Genomic DNA, 14,965 nt, shown 5'->3' with positions numbered 1-14,965 from the left:
GAGAAGACTGAGGGGAAGACCTCATTGCGGTTACAACTTCCTTGTGAGGAGAAGCAGAGGGGTTAAATACTGATCTCTTTGCTCTCATATCCAGTGACAGGACTTGAGGAAATGGCATGAAGCTGAGTCAGGGAAGGTTAGATACCAGGAAAAGGTTTTTCACCCAGAGGGTGGTCTACCACTGGAACAGGCTCTCCAGACAGCACAAAGACTTTCTGACTTTAAGCATTTGGACAATGGTCTCAGGCACATGGTGGAATTCTTGGGGTGTCCTGCACAGGGCCAAGATGGGTCTCTTCCAGCTCAGCATGTTCTGTGATTCTATGATTCTATGAATCAGAAGCTGATGACTCTCCTGTGTTTAGATATCTGATCTGAAAATTAGTCACAAAAAGTCACCTCACTCCCTGGTAATTAAGGCAATTATATAAACAGATATTAGTCTCTTTCTGAGAACTATTATGTAGCTTAACTGATTAAAGTTTTAATGATTTGAGAATTTTACTTGAAAAGTGTTATAGAAGTTCAATGCCTTATGCAAACATTCCTCCAGTATTAATAGGTAGAAGATAAAAGCTGAAAACACAGCTTTATCTAATCCTCATGGTTTGTAGTTGTTAGCTTTTGACACAAAGAAAGTAAAACTATTTCAGTGTACAATAGGAATGAAATGCATGTATGATTATTATCTTTATTACGTTGCTTAAGATGAAAAGCTGAATGTCTTAGAGGGTAAGGGACTGGGATTTCATCTCAGAAACCCAAGCAGGGATTTAAGTTGCAATCTACTGTTGAGAAGTCAGCTGTACAATGCCTTGCTCTAGTCTGCTGACAGATGAAAATTATTTACTATCAAAGGCATACCTGCCTTTGATAGGACAGGTCTTCCTGTTCATACATATTAAATTTTGTTATTTTCCAAGTTTGAGCCAATCTCTATAAAGAGCATTTAGTAAGCTTAAGTCCCAGCTAGGTACATCTTAATACCTGTATTTTTCAGTTGTAACTATCTTTCTGTGACTTCCAATGCCTAAACTGGAGAATGCGGAATAAGATACTGATATGTGAAATTACCTGCCTAGGAAATACCTCACTTAGGAACCAGCTAAAGAAGGGATTCATATAGTTAATGGATGCCAATGACACTGGACAATCATTTAAACAGTACTGATATTTTGTTAGCATTTAAAGTTTGCATGTCTTTGCTATTGTTACCATACAAGTTACCAAACAGTTTTGAAAAGGAATGGGTCACTAAGACATGTATAGACTCACATATACAGATCTACTTGTACTGAAACACTCATTCACAAAACTTGGTGACCTACATAAAGGAAAGATTTCCCTAATTTTACTTTTTATGCATCTAGATGTGGGGATGAAAGCTTGCACATTTTCTTTTCCTCAGACACAGAAATTAAGTATCTATGCCAATCTTTTCTCAACAGAAGGAGAGAAATCATTGTGTCTCTATATCAATAGCCTGATAAGACATTCACCCAGATTAAGGTAAAATTATGGTTCTCTTGCTCCTTTCCTTTGAATCCACAAGAATTCTCACTCTGACAACGTGACCATGAATAATTGGTTAGGATTTATTCTACCTTTTGCTGTGCAGCTGAAACAATTCCCCTTAGTATGAAATAACATCAACTGTATCAATCAAGAAAAAGAGCATTATGACCTTAGCAATATCCAAGTATCATTCATCTATGCTGAGAAACACCACTATTTAATATGAAATGCTCAAACATGTAACTATCTCTTCCTTATATAAGGATTGTCTTATATGTTGTATAGTTAAAAAAATTTCTATATCCTGCTAAGGAGTGTGGTTTTGTGATTAAAGAATTGAGTTTCATGAGGTCTAATTTCAAAACTTAGGTCCTGTCTAAAAATATTTGAGTAGGAGCTCTGCACATAACTATCTAGTTTCAGTCTGTCTTGCACACTGAAGTTGATACTTCTAGAAATGAGGGAGCACAGAAAAAAAATTTGTGTTTGTGAATTATCACTTATCTGCACCACGTCTCATTTTTAAGTAGTAAAAACACGTCCCTGTTTAACAATACAGCTGCAGTTTGAATGACAACTTTTTCCAACCTCAGAGGAATTGCTTTATCTTGGTTCTGACCTGTTAGAGTTTTGAACTATAAGCTCTGCAGAGCAGAAAACTTATCTGATTCTGATTACACATGAAGTATTTTGCATGAAATTGCATACTGTATGATCCTGATCATTTCTTGAACCAGTGCATGCTACTGTTGTATTAAAAAATGGCCAGACTAAGCCACCATTTCATTTTGTATTTTTGCGTACTCTATCAGTTTGAAATGAAAGTTGTTGCCATTTAATTGTTTTGTTGTTGGCTTTGTGAAAGAGGAGTGTTCTCAGTTCAGTTCACAATAACTCTTCAGCCCATCAGAAAACCACAAATGTGTTCTACTGTAATTGTGAATGAGCTTTTCTCACAAAGAGGTCAGGAGGCAAAAGGACATCAGCGTTCTCAGGCCTTGAAATTACTCCTTCAGGCATGAGGGAGGCATGTTGGGGGATCTGTCTGTATTGTAGTTATATTGGCAAGAAGGCTTTTATCTTCAGGGGTGATGATCCTATACAGAAACTTCCTGATTCCCATAGGTAACTGTCCATGACTTCAAGACAGCACACAATTTTACTTTCTGGTTTTTGTTAAGACTGTTGGTAGGTTATAACTAGGTTATAACTTATAGAAATGAAAGCAACTGCACATTGTAGAGTGCTGCTCTAGGCCACATCTTCAACATTAATAAATTTCTATTATTTTTTTAACCATATCGTCTCCTATAAAAACACTACAAGTGACAAAAAGAAAGGGAGGAGTCCTCCAGAAACTTGATATGCGCTAGGCAATAGGTGACAAAAAAAATCAGAAGGTAACATATGACAACTTCTAGTTCTACATAACATGTGAAGAGTCAACTCTGATGACTGGTATCTTATTACTTAGCATGAAAACTCCAATAATATTTTTTCCAGCTGTTACCCTATAAAACAGATAAACACATGAAATACATGAAGAAAAGGCAAACTGTAAAAACACACATTCACCTGTATTTTAGATACTTTCAATTCATCCACTCATCACTGAACGATTCACATGTAACTGCACTTAGTATACAGTAGCTTTCTAGCTCATAAAATATTGATTCAGGTTTTTTATCATGTATCTTTCTTGAACTTTGATCTTTCATACTTAGTGCTGCCTTGATGAAATATTTAGAAGTATATTTTCCCTGTGAAAGGTAAATTTAGAGGTTTTTTTATGGTAGCCTCTGTTAATGCACTAGCTTCAATCCACATGAGACCCAAGCTGAACTCTGTCTTGGTCACATTTAGTTGATAATTGCATTTTCAAAAATCTTCCATCTCAAAGGAATTTTTTTTTTTGTAAGATAGAAGTTTTTTGAGTTGGTTGGACTAGGTTTACCACACTTCCTCACCAGGTACATTGACAGTGCCTTGAGAAGATACCTTCAAAGAGCTGGCTTTAATAGTTACTTCCCAGCAGATAAAAATATATAACCTATATAATAGAATTTGCAACTTATAAAAAAGAATCAAAACCAACCGTAAAACCAACAAAAACCCCTCAAAAAACCATTCTACATATATTTCTAGGCAGTTAAAGTTATTAAATAATTTTGCCAAAGCAAACAAAATTACTGCAATAACTCCTTTACCAATTTCATCAGTTCATATACTTAGAATAACAAACAAAACATTCTCTTGAAGTTGAGAACTGATGAAGTCTCAGTTCATGTTATTCAGCATACATGATTGCATTCAGTATACAGGAACAAGCAAGGTCCAGCTAAAGATTTTTCAAGATCTAGAGGACTCACAAGGTTCCTGTCTACCATGGTTTCTCTGACAGCTGGTAGGAGCCTTTCTCCCAGAACGTCTCTTATCTCTACCTAGCCACTAACTTTCATGACACCTATAAAAACTCAATTAATTTTGAGTCCTTCATCTCCTTGTTGTATTTGGTTGAAAGCAGTTTTGTCTGGAGGCTGCCAAGATTCTTAGGAAATAGAGGTAGAGGGCACACAAATCCACACATGTGAAGAGCAAGAATAAACATGTGCCTCTTTTATATTATAGATATGTAAATCAGGATAGGAATAATATGAGAATCCATCCATCCCGTTTGCTACTGTTTTGTATTTCAAAAGTAGGACTTGGGCTTCTCCCTAAAGAAGCAGCACATCAAGAGCACAACAGAAGTACGTCTACACTGATGGATGCAGCATGGGCAACAGGAGGAGCTGGAAGACATTGTGCAGCTGGAAAACTAAGATATAGTTGAAAGCAAGGGAATGTGGTGAGATGACTGACATAACTGCAGTGCTGCAATGGATGGCTATATACTTCAGAAGATACAGGCAAGGAAGGATAGGTGGTGGGGCAGCCCTATATGTTAAGAAGTGTTTTAACAATCTAAAGCTTGATCATTGTGGTTACAGTGTTGAGTCTTTATGGATAAAGAATCATAGGGAAAGGTAGCAAGGCAGCTATCGTGATGGGAGTCTGTTATAGACCACTCAGCCAGGAAGAAGAGGCAGATGAAATATTCAAAAAGCAGCTTGGAGAAGACTCACTAGCCCTTGTTCTAATGCAGGACTTCAATTTACCAGATGTCTACTGAAAAGATAATGGAGCAGAGAGGAAGCAGTCTAGCACAGTGCTGGACTGTGTGGCAGAAAACATCCTGACTGGTGAGTCAAGAGAACTGGTGAGTGAGTCAACTAGGGGAGATGCCCTTCTGGGCCCGCTGTTTGAGAACAGAGAAGGACTGGTGGGTAATAAGATGGTTGGAGTCCATCTTGAGCACAAGGATTACAAAATAATAAAGACTTTATAAATGTCAGAGAAGTCACAAGAGGGGTTAGCAAAACTCTTACCTTGAAGTTCTAGAGGGTAGACTTTGTCCTGTTCAAGAGAATAGTTCATGGAGCTCCTTGTGAGGCAGTCCTGAAGGGCAAAGGAGTCCAGGAAGGCTGGACATGTTTTAAGAAAGAAATTTTAAAGATGTAGGAGTAGGCTGTCCCCAACTGCCGAAAGGCTGTCCCCCAGAAAGCTTGAAGACAATGACAAATTGGGTAGGAGTGTTGTAGGGTAGGAAGGCTCTGCAGAGGGATATGGACAGACTGGATCAATGGGTTGAGGCCGGTGGTATGAATTTCAAAAACGCCAAGTGTTGGGTCCTGCCCTTGGGTCACAACAACGCCCTGCAGCACTACAGACTTAGGGAAGAGTGTCTGGAAAGCTGCTTAGTGGAAAAGGACATGGGAATACTGGTCAACAGCTGGCTGAGCATAAGCCAGCAGTGTGTCCAGGTGGCCAATAAGGCCAGTGGCATCCTGGCTTGAATCAGCAACAGTGTGATCAGGAGGACCAGGGCAGTGATTGTCCTCCTGTATTCAGCACTGGCAAGGCCACACCTCAAATCTTGTGTTGTTTTGGGCCTCTCACTACAAGTATGACATTGACATGATGCAGCAGTGTGTTCAGAGAAGGGCGATGGAGCTGGTGAAGGATATGAAGCCCAAGTCTTAGGAGGAGTGGCTGATGGAGTTGGTGTTGTTTAGCCTGGAGAAAAAGAGGATCAGGGATACCTTACCACTCTCTACAACTACCTGAAAGGAGGTTGTAGTGAGGTGGAGGTTGGTTTCTTCTTCCAAGAAACAAGGAATAGGACCAGAGGACATAGCCTCAAGTTGTGCCAGGGGAGGTTTAAATTAGATATTAGGGAAAATATCCTCACAGAAAGGGTTGCCAATCATTGGAACAGGCTGCCCAGGGAAGTGGTGGAGTCACCATCCCTGGATGCATTTAAAAGACATGTAGATTTGGCACTTAGGGACATGGTTTAGTGTTTGATGTGGCAGTGTTGGTTTTACAGCTGGACTCAATGTTTTTAAAGTTCTTTCCAAACTTAAATAATTCTTTGATTCTATATTGCCCATTTGGAATATGCTGCACACAATTCTTGATTAAGACAAGCTGTTTGGACAGGTAGAAGGAGCAGAGAAAACAGTCTAGAGGTTTTCTTACTCTGAATTTTAAATTCACAAAACTTTCTTTTTGGGAGATCCTACCATAGGGAGAAATTTCTATATAAAACATACTGAATATTTTCAATAGGAGAATTTTTTTAATCAGAAAAGTAATATGAAGACTGGAGTCAGGTTGTAATTTAGATGCAGAACCAAGATTTACTTTTAACTTTTTAAATTTTGCTCACTGCATGACTCTCTGTCTAAGCTTTATTTAGAAGAATAATAAAGGCTGTATCAAAAAACTCAGAACTTCATGGAAATGAAATAATGAAATCTTAAAAGAAAGTCTTCAAAGTAAAGTACATCTATGAGACACATAACAATATATTTAATTCAAAATATTTTTATAGATTGATAACATAAACTCATTTTCACGTGGTATAACATCTGAATTTATTTTACTGAAACAGCTTCAATATTGGAACAGTTAAATTTGTATCATACAAACATTTTGGTAAAGAAAAAGTTAGTATCTCAGACAAAACCTGAAGACCCACAATTTTTATATGAAATGTGTTTTTGTATGTGTTTCTTATGGCTACAAAGAACTTTCTTTAAAAATCCCCAAACCAAACAAGGTTTTAATTTTGTATTTTTGCCTACTCTATCAGTTTCCAAAGTAAGAAAGTTTTGATGCAAAGAAATACACAATACTGAAGCACAGAGAACTGCCTTACCTTCTGGCTCCCTGATCTTCTGTCCTGCTGCAGATCTTCGTAGTACACTCCGTCCTGAGTTGAACAAGCTAGTTAACTCATCGAGGGGGCTGGTCAATGACCTTGAGTTTGTAGGGTTGTATGGAAATGAAGATGATGAATTTGAGTTCAATTTCCTGTGATCTGCTCTTGCCACCTTTGGGGAGTAAGGCAGTTTGCAGAATGGAGAAGGTGAACATCCAAACTGAGCAGGATTGGGTCTCTGAGGTACTTTTGACAGATCTGAGTTTGTACCTGTTTTCCCTGTATTAATCAGAAAACTAGTGCAAGTCTCCAGAGGGGATGCAAAATGTGTGGAAGCCCGATAGGAAATAGGAGGCGGTACAGGAGGAGGGGGTGGTGGGAGAGGAGGAGGTGGTGTGGAAGGTGGAGTCACTTTGCTGCAAACATTGAATACCACCAAGCCTGGAGATGCTGGTCTTTCATTCTCCCCTTTTTGGCCTTTGGAGTATTGAGGTGATAATGGACTTGAGCCTTCTGACTGCACAGGGTATTTTAGGTTGGTTTCCAAGACAGGAAGCTTTTTGACCTCTAGTGGTGTTAAAGGTGATTCATCAGAAGCAGGTGAACATGTCACAGGTGTTGGAGGGAATACAAGAAGTGGTGGTCTGTGGGGGAGCAAGTTAGGGAAAGGGGCTGGAATGTCACATGAGTCTTTATAGACCAAGGTTGCTTGACTGTTTACATCCAACATTGTATCTTCAATGTTAACATTTTTTTTGCTTTCAAACAACAGAGGAGGAGATCCAGTCACTACTGGAATTATTCCATTACCATTGCTTCCTTCTTCTGGTAGAAAATATTTCATTTCTTCATATACAGACTCTCCTTGTTCTGGACTTTCTGCTGAAGCAGAACTGCTTTTGATTGCATTCCCTACCATTTCAATATAGACAGGCTCATTTTCCTCCTCTTCTTGTGACATATAGAGATTCAATACACCATGTTGTGGACCATCAGCAGAAGCTGCTCTCTGTACAGTCACAGTGTCGTATCCACCTGGTTTAACTACTGTGCTTGGTTTTTTTACATGCCCAGGCTTTTGGCCAGGTATTTCTTCATAAGACCCACTAAGTTTTGTATTGGGACTTCGTTTTGGTTTTCTGGGAGGTATTTTTTTCATGGTACTATAATCATCACTGTGTGGCCTTGGACGGGTCAGTACTAGGAAAGTGAAAAAGGTCTGTGTTATTAACAGATCAAAGTCAGTTTTTTCTTACATAGGTCTAATATTTTCAGCCCTGAAATGTTGCCCATTTAGTTTTACAATGAGTTGCAGTTGCAAACACAGGGATGAAGGCAAAAGTATAAGTATTTCAGGAACAAAATGCAGAATTTTAAGCTTTCAAACCACAAGTCTTTGCTACCTGGACATATAATCTCCTTTGGTAGTCTCTTCTGGCACTAAAAGATGAGAGCTCATACCTGAGGTGGTATATTTTGAATCCAAATGTGCCTTGCAAGATTTGTAAAAGATGAGCATATGTGCTTGTTTCTCTTTTTTCTCTGAGAGAGATGGGCATGATTTTAACTAGGAATTTCAGCATGATGCTACTTCAAAATATATGTGATTGCCAGTAACTAAGTATCCTCTGTTAATGTAATATCTATAAAACTCTAATTATAGGCAGATATTATGCCCACCTCTTCTTTCGTACTGCAGGTGTGGAAATCATTTATAACGTTAGGGAATCCCATAGACTAAGGACAAATCCCCAAATGAGTATACAGTTAACTAAACTAGATGTCTTTTCATAGCCTCCAGGCATGTATGGAGTGGAGAGACTCAATAACTAGATGATTGGTCTTTTAACATGAAAATTAGATGGTGTAAATCAGAGCTGGTTTTGGACAATGACTCAGGAAACTGTCATAATTCTTGCAAAATGAGTACATGGTAGGGAAACTTGCTGTATTGTTTCATACAGGTAAGAAGAACACCAAAATATTAGTATATGCTTACATACTTAAATTGTCAATCTTTAAAAAAAAGCTCTGCTAGAACTTTTTGGTTAAATCTCTTGCAGAGTTGGGCACAGAAAGATGAAACCACTGCAGGTCTCCTTAAACAATTCTGGTTTAAAAGTATAGCGGACATAGTTGATCCCACCTTAACATAGAGCCTGAGTGACCAAGGTAGAGATTAAGAGAAATGAACTTGCATCTAATGCACTGGACCTGAGAAAAGTAATTATTTTGCAAGAGTAACCTGTAAAGGTTTCTATCCATTGTATGCAGAACTAGGAAATGGTTATACAGAGGTTTAAACCAAACCTGGAGGATTTTTCCTGATAAGCCCAGAGGATCTTTTACACAAAGCAGGACAGGTCAGACTTATCAAGGAAAGCAGAACACATTCCTTCCCTTCATCTTCTGTTCATTCATTTCAAAGGTGAAGGAGAAGAAAACAACTAAACTCAAACCCATGCTATGTGTGCCATAATGCACTGAGATACTTTAGGATTTTTGCAGCATTTTCCTTCTAAGGAAAATAAAAATCACTGTGAGCAAATTATGACCAAAAAAATGCATAAATCCCCCCAAATGCTCAAGTTATTTATGTGAACATATAGGAAAAGTAGGAGAAAGTTTAATGTTCAAGTTGATGAAATTCAAGATTCTAGCCTTCTATTTTAGTAATGCAAGTTATTCTAACAGTTTAAAAGATAAAATAAAAGTCAGTGGGGTAGAATAGTTCAGGTTGACAGATCATTTGTTTCTAGAGGGAGTTCTACAAATAGGTTTTGGTTGTTGACAACCTAGGCAATTAGAACACATGAGTATTATTTACTGATTTGGGAACAAATGACAAATTGGCTAATTTTATTTATTGCCAGTGAAATATTTCAAAGAAGCAGGACCTTTCGAAGGCGCTTTAGTGTGTTTAAAAGGATCAAAGTGAAAAGAATAAATCAATAACCTAGAGAAACATTTGTGACTGTCTCTGCCATTATGCCTAACCTTCATTAGCCGTTTCCTTAGAAGCCGCCGACAAGCAAGCACTAACAGCCTCGTATGAGGCACTCAGTCGTGTGTTGGGGTCTCTCTTTGGTTTGGGAGGAGGCTGTTTCCTTGGTGATGGCAGGCTATTGCTATCGTCCACACTGAAAACAGAGTGGAGGGAGGGGGATCTGATGGATGACCCAGACGCAGAATATACCAAGCTGTCCACTGCCATGGGGACAGGGACAGAGCTGGAATGAAAGTGTTTAGGCGTTCGACAGCCGGCAAAGCTGTCCTCAGAGGCCTTTCCACCCTTGTCTTCAGCTCTGAAAACACAGAAAAGAGGCCCAGATGCATTATTCAAGCAATAACAATGAACCTGTTCATGCAAACGTAACAACAGCTTTTTGGTAAACAATCTCACAACTCCCCTGCTGTGTCGAGGGGATGTGTGTAGTAATCTTCTGACAAACAAATCCAGATCAAGCTGCTAGTTTTCTTCCATTTCCTGTTTCATGATAAATCAGGACACAGGCCCCTCTTCACATAAATGCAGCTTTGCTTAAGCAGTTTCATATTGTTGATCAGTCATTCACTGAATGAATTGTTCACACTTTGATTGCTACACACAATCAAAAGCTGCATTTTCAATCTGAATGATAATTTCGGGGATATCCATTTTAATAGAAAGTTACTGAGGCAGCAAATGCTAAGCCTTTATCATTATTTTCTAAAAAGACTATAAACTATAAATTCTATTTAGATAATGCAAATCTTTAAAATATTAGATGACCTTTTTAACCAGCTACATTGGCTGCTTGAACAATTCCACCCAGATATCTGTATATTTCCCAGTTTAAACTTTGTTATTTGTTATCACCTTTAGTAATAATTGTTACTATTATGACATTAAGTTTAGCTGTTTCTATTGCACTTTGGGAATTTTACATTTTGTATTTTTTCCCTTTTTTTTTTTTTTTTTTGCTATTTGAACAGATATTGAAAAATAATGTTCCAGCTGCTTACAACAAATTGATTTTTAACAAAAATTCTTCTAAATTTTATTCCTCCAAAAATCAAAACATCAAAAGCTTTTTAACTCAGAGTAGTAGTGTATTAGATAGAAGATGTCTATACTGTCATTTTACAAACAAATGCTGCAGCATTTTTCTTTTTAAATCATATTTCTGCATGGCAAATCACAAGCAGAGCTGAAATTCATACACAGGATATAACCAGCTGCCCATGTAGTAAATGAAATAGCAAAAGATGAAAGCATGGTGCTCAGTGGATAATTTGTTTTCACTGTAATGTTTAATTACAGTCTTTCCTACAAAGGCATTTCCTCCAATATGTAATCACTGGGACATTTGAAACTAATTAAGCAGATGCACTGCCATTTTCACTTTAATAAAAGTCACTGACAAAAGCAATGAAAGCAAAGGGAATTGTTCTGGATGAAAATTAAGTTCCTATGGAAAAATAAACATTTACATGTCCAGCAAGTTACAGACACATTCTTACTATTGACACATACTGATTAACTGAATGATAACTCTGCCCATTCAGCTGTCTGAGAGAAAAAAGATCAGGAGCTCAGTTCCTAGAGAAAGGCTCTCCTGCATTTACAGTATTCATAAAATAGGTACTCCTGAACACCCTGATGTGAGTTAAACAAAAAACATTTGCCCATTTTTAAATAAAAAGATCCTCCTCACAATCAATCTACTTAGTTCAATGTGTAATCGGGTTTTCTTAATCTGGACTTTATAGTATTTTAACACTTTCCTAGCTGTTTTCCATTATCTCAGCAGTTTCTCAGTGTTGGAATTTTAAGTTAGAGGAATTTTCCTTTTGCTTGTTTAGTTTGATGAAAGTTACACTATAATCTATCATAGAATTAGAAAATATTTCTGTAAAATAGAGTCAGGGACCTCAACAAGTATCTCTAAAGCTCAGTCTCCTCTGAATAGGATATAGTGATTTCCTTAAGTTTCTAGACTTAATTACTGATATATAAAAAATTACAACCTAACATTGATTTGGGCTGAGCATATACTTCAGAATTCTCTTGCAATTTCTCAATCATTTCAGTGTTTTTTTAAGCAGAGAAAGAAATCACAAGAACTGAAGAGACATGTTAGTTCTTCACATCAGGTGTTTCTTATCTTACCTTTTGTGGCCTTCTTCTGGTCTGTTTCTAGCCTCTAACTTCTCCCTGTGGTAACCAGCGTTCATCTCGTTGCGGAGCCGGTCATTTTCCCGAGCAATATCAGAAGCATTTTGAATAACCAAGGCATCGTATGTTTTCAATCCCATATCCTCAGCATTCTGCAAGAAGCTTTTGATTGAGGTGACCTCTTGCTGTTTGATTCTCATCTTCTGTAGCAAGCGCTGGCGAGCTAGAAATCCTCTGACAACTACCATAGCAGAAGGAGAAAATATGAACCAATGAAAGACAACTAATTGATGAATAACTTAATATTAGTGTGTGTTCTCCTGTAAATGTGAGCAAGTCAAGTTGAAGTCAATATCTTACACAAAGAATGAAAGAATTCTCATGGCATATAAATAACATCGTAAAATGGAACTCTTTTCTACTGCCAGTGCTTAAAAAAAGTAGTGACAGTAAAGTCATACATTTGAAGTATCACAACTCCCAACATTTACTTTCACTGAATGTTATATTACGTTACAACAGAAACTATATCTGTATACTACAGATTGTGAAAGCATACATTTACACTGCAGAGGTCGAGATATAGTTTGTTTCAAAACAGAAGCCTGGATAAATGAATTGCATTGAATGCAGAAGGAATTAAATGATAGTTTGCTGTTGGTAGCTTTAAAAAATACTTCAAATATTTCAATGTACCTAAAATCCCACCAAAACCAACACAAGATTGTTTCATTTGACTTAGAGACTTTGCTCACTTGAAAACTTTGCTCACTCCCTTTCAGCAAAAACAATTAGATTAATTTAATGCAAATTTCTCAAACGTATCTGTCAAATCATGTCTGCATTTTTCAGTTTAAAATTTTCATCTACATTGCATCAGCTTCATGTATCTATCTTCACAGTCTTTGTCAGCTTTCTGCTGGGAAACAATTTTGGTGCATCTTCTGCAAAAGCTTTCTGTACAACTTTCTTAAGTATGTAGCCTCATTACAACAAATCCTACCCAACCTGAATACCATCCACTCCCCTGGACTTTCAGAGGTACTCAGCTGATCAGAAGCACAAGAGATAGGGACTTCTGTGGCCATGATGAAATCGGCACTATTTTAATAACTGCACCTGCAACATATGATATTAGTATTCTCAGGGCATATGTTTTGTCTTAGAAGGAAGGAAGTTAACAGAAGGTACTGTTTTTGTGTGGGTGGCATTTTTTTTTTAAGTTCCACAAGATAATGTTTCTTTCCAGATCTAGAACCATTGCTTTGTACCTCCTAGGAAAGAACTTAGAATTACTTGCCATTTGCCCAAAATACAGTTTGTTTTCAGTACATCAACCTACATGTATGAAAACCAAGTCAAACTTCATCATTGCTTATTATGGTTACTTTAAATCTTGTTAAACAAAAGTTTTCTATAAGTGAAGTCAGCAGGCAATAGTCTGTGTATGATGTTCATTTGGGTTTGGGGAAAAATACTGAAAATGTTACTATTAAGATTACAAGATAAAAAAATTGTTTAAGTGCACTAGGCCTTTTGAACAATGTAATTAACTTTCAGATTTAGGAACACAGCATTAACATTAACATAGCAGAACATTAAAAGACATAGAGTCAAGCTGAAATAATCTAAAGGAAAAATGTCAACAAAGAAAGATACAATCAATCTTCTATGAATATAAAATGCTCTTGAATAAAATAAACAGCTAAAGCATAGGGTAATGTAAGACATTTTCTATCACCTTTTATGTCCTTGTTTAGATACTAAAAATAAGATTTTTTTTAGAGATGCTCAGTGCTCAGCTGATGAGATATAAGAAAGGTTAGAATTAAAGTACTGAGACTAGTTCTATACACAGTTCACTCAGTTTGAAAGTATTCAAGTTTAGGTATTTTGAAATAATTTATAATTGAAAGCCTTGAAGGTTTACACTCTTATAACCAGAACCATACATGTAATTTTCAAACCCTTTAGTTACATTCCACAAAATCTGACTTTTTAAAAACCTGACACAGTAATGCACTTACCCAATTTAGTTGTAAAGGAAATTACTAGTAAAATTATTTGCTGAGAATTTTATGAGAGTATTCACATTGGATATACATTTACCGAGCCTGAATTCAAATGTTGCTGTTGTAAAAGAGTGAATATGTGCATAGAACATTGTCAGAGTTCACTGATCTCAAATATGAAAATTTCAAAAGAACTTAACAATAAAAGATTTCTTCTTCCTAAATTATTCTCTTTAAACCTATCTGCTGCAGAGCAGACAGGTTTTTTCACAAATAGCTAAGCATCAAATCCTGGTTGACTTTGGAAAAAAGTCTGTATTTTGAAGTAACAAGACTCTGTGTGTATGTATGTGCTTTTACCACCAAGACTAGTTAGGATAAAGAAATACAGAAGTCAGTCTTCTGGTAGAATTTTTAGCAGGCATGAATGAGTAGCTAAAGTTGCCTTCTGAAATGGTCCAATAAAATGAGATACAGTAGAGCCAGTTGTAACCTTTACATACTGTAAAGCTATCCTGAATTATGCATTTTCATCAAAATCAAGATGTTTTAAAGAAACAAAGCTTTGTCAAGAAGGGTTGGCAGATCAGACATCACACTTTTCCACTCATTTCCATGAACTGAGTAGCTCAGGTTTTTCTTTAAAAGATGGACATTTCTCCACATTTTCTTCTCTGTGCGAACATTAGATTTTTTTCTTCAGTTCAACACAGAATAAAACTGACAGTTTTATATCCTAAAAAACTGCCATGAAATGAAGTTGTCCTCTCCTAGGCCTTTATTGCTCAGTTTCATGTACTACTATATGGGTACTGGGTACTATGATTGTCTTCTGAACTTGCTCCTCATTTATGTAGATCTAAAATAATTCTCATTTATGCAAATTAAAATAATTGAGGTTAGCACCCATAGGGCAAAAAAATATCTAATTCTTTAGAGTTCATCTAAGGATAAGGATTAGAATAATCAAAATTCAAGTAGACCATGGATCTAGGTTATAAGAGAAATGTAATA

At 36.9% G+C, this 14,965-nt stretch overlaps 1 protein-coding gene across 5 annotated transcripts in view; it reads right to left on the bottom strand.

Annotated features, from left to right (window-relative positions):
- MYO16 (myosin XVI) overlaps positions 1-14,965 on the bottom strand; it is a 379,293-nt gene that overhangs the window by 33,487 nt on the left and 330,841 nt on the right. For 4 of the 5 annotated variants that reach the window (XM_071566752.1, XM_071566844.1, XM_071566927.1 and 1 more), the window contains 3 exons: positions 11,934-12,180; positions 9,779-10,086; positions 6,779-7,981 (listed from right to left, as the gene is read on the bottom strand). In XM_071566752.1, coding sequence (XP_071422853.1) covers positions 6,779-7,981; positions 9,779-10,086; positions 11,934-12,180 — 1,758 coding nt within the window. Of the gene's footprint in view, positions 1-6,778; positions 7,982-9,773; positions 10,087-11,933; positions 12,181-14,965 lie in introns of those variants that run through there. The other variant, XM_071567024.1, reaches the window with a different exon arrangement.

Source organism: Pithys albifrons, chromosome 1, assembly GCF_047495875.1.
Source record: "Pithys albifrons albifrons isolate INPA30051 chromosome 1, PitAlb_v1, whole genome shotgun sequence".
Taxonomy (NCBI): Eukaryota; Metazoa; Chordata; class Aves; order Passeriformes; family Thamnophilidae; genus Pithys; species Pithys albifrons.
Note: the sequence above shows the minus strand (reverse complement) of the source record. Positions and strands in the feature narration are given on the sequence as shown.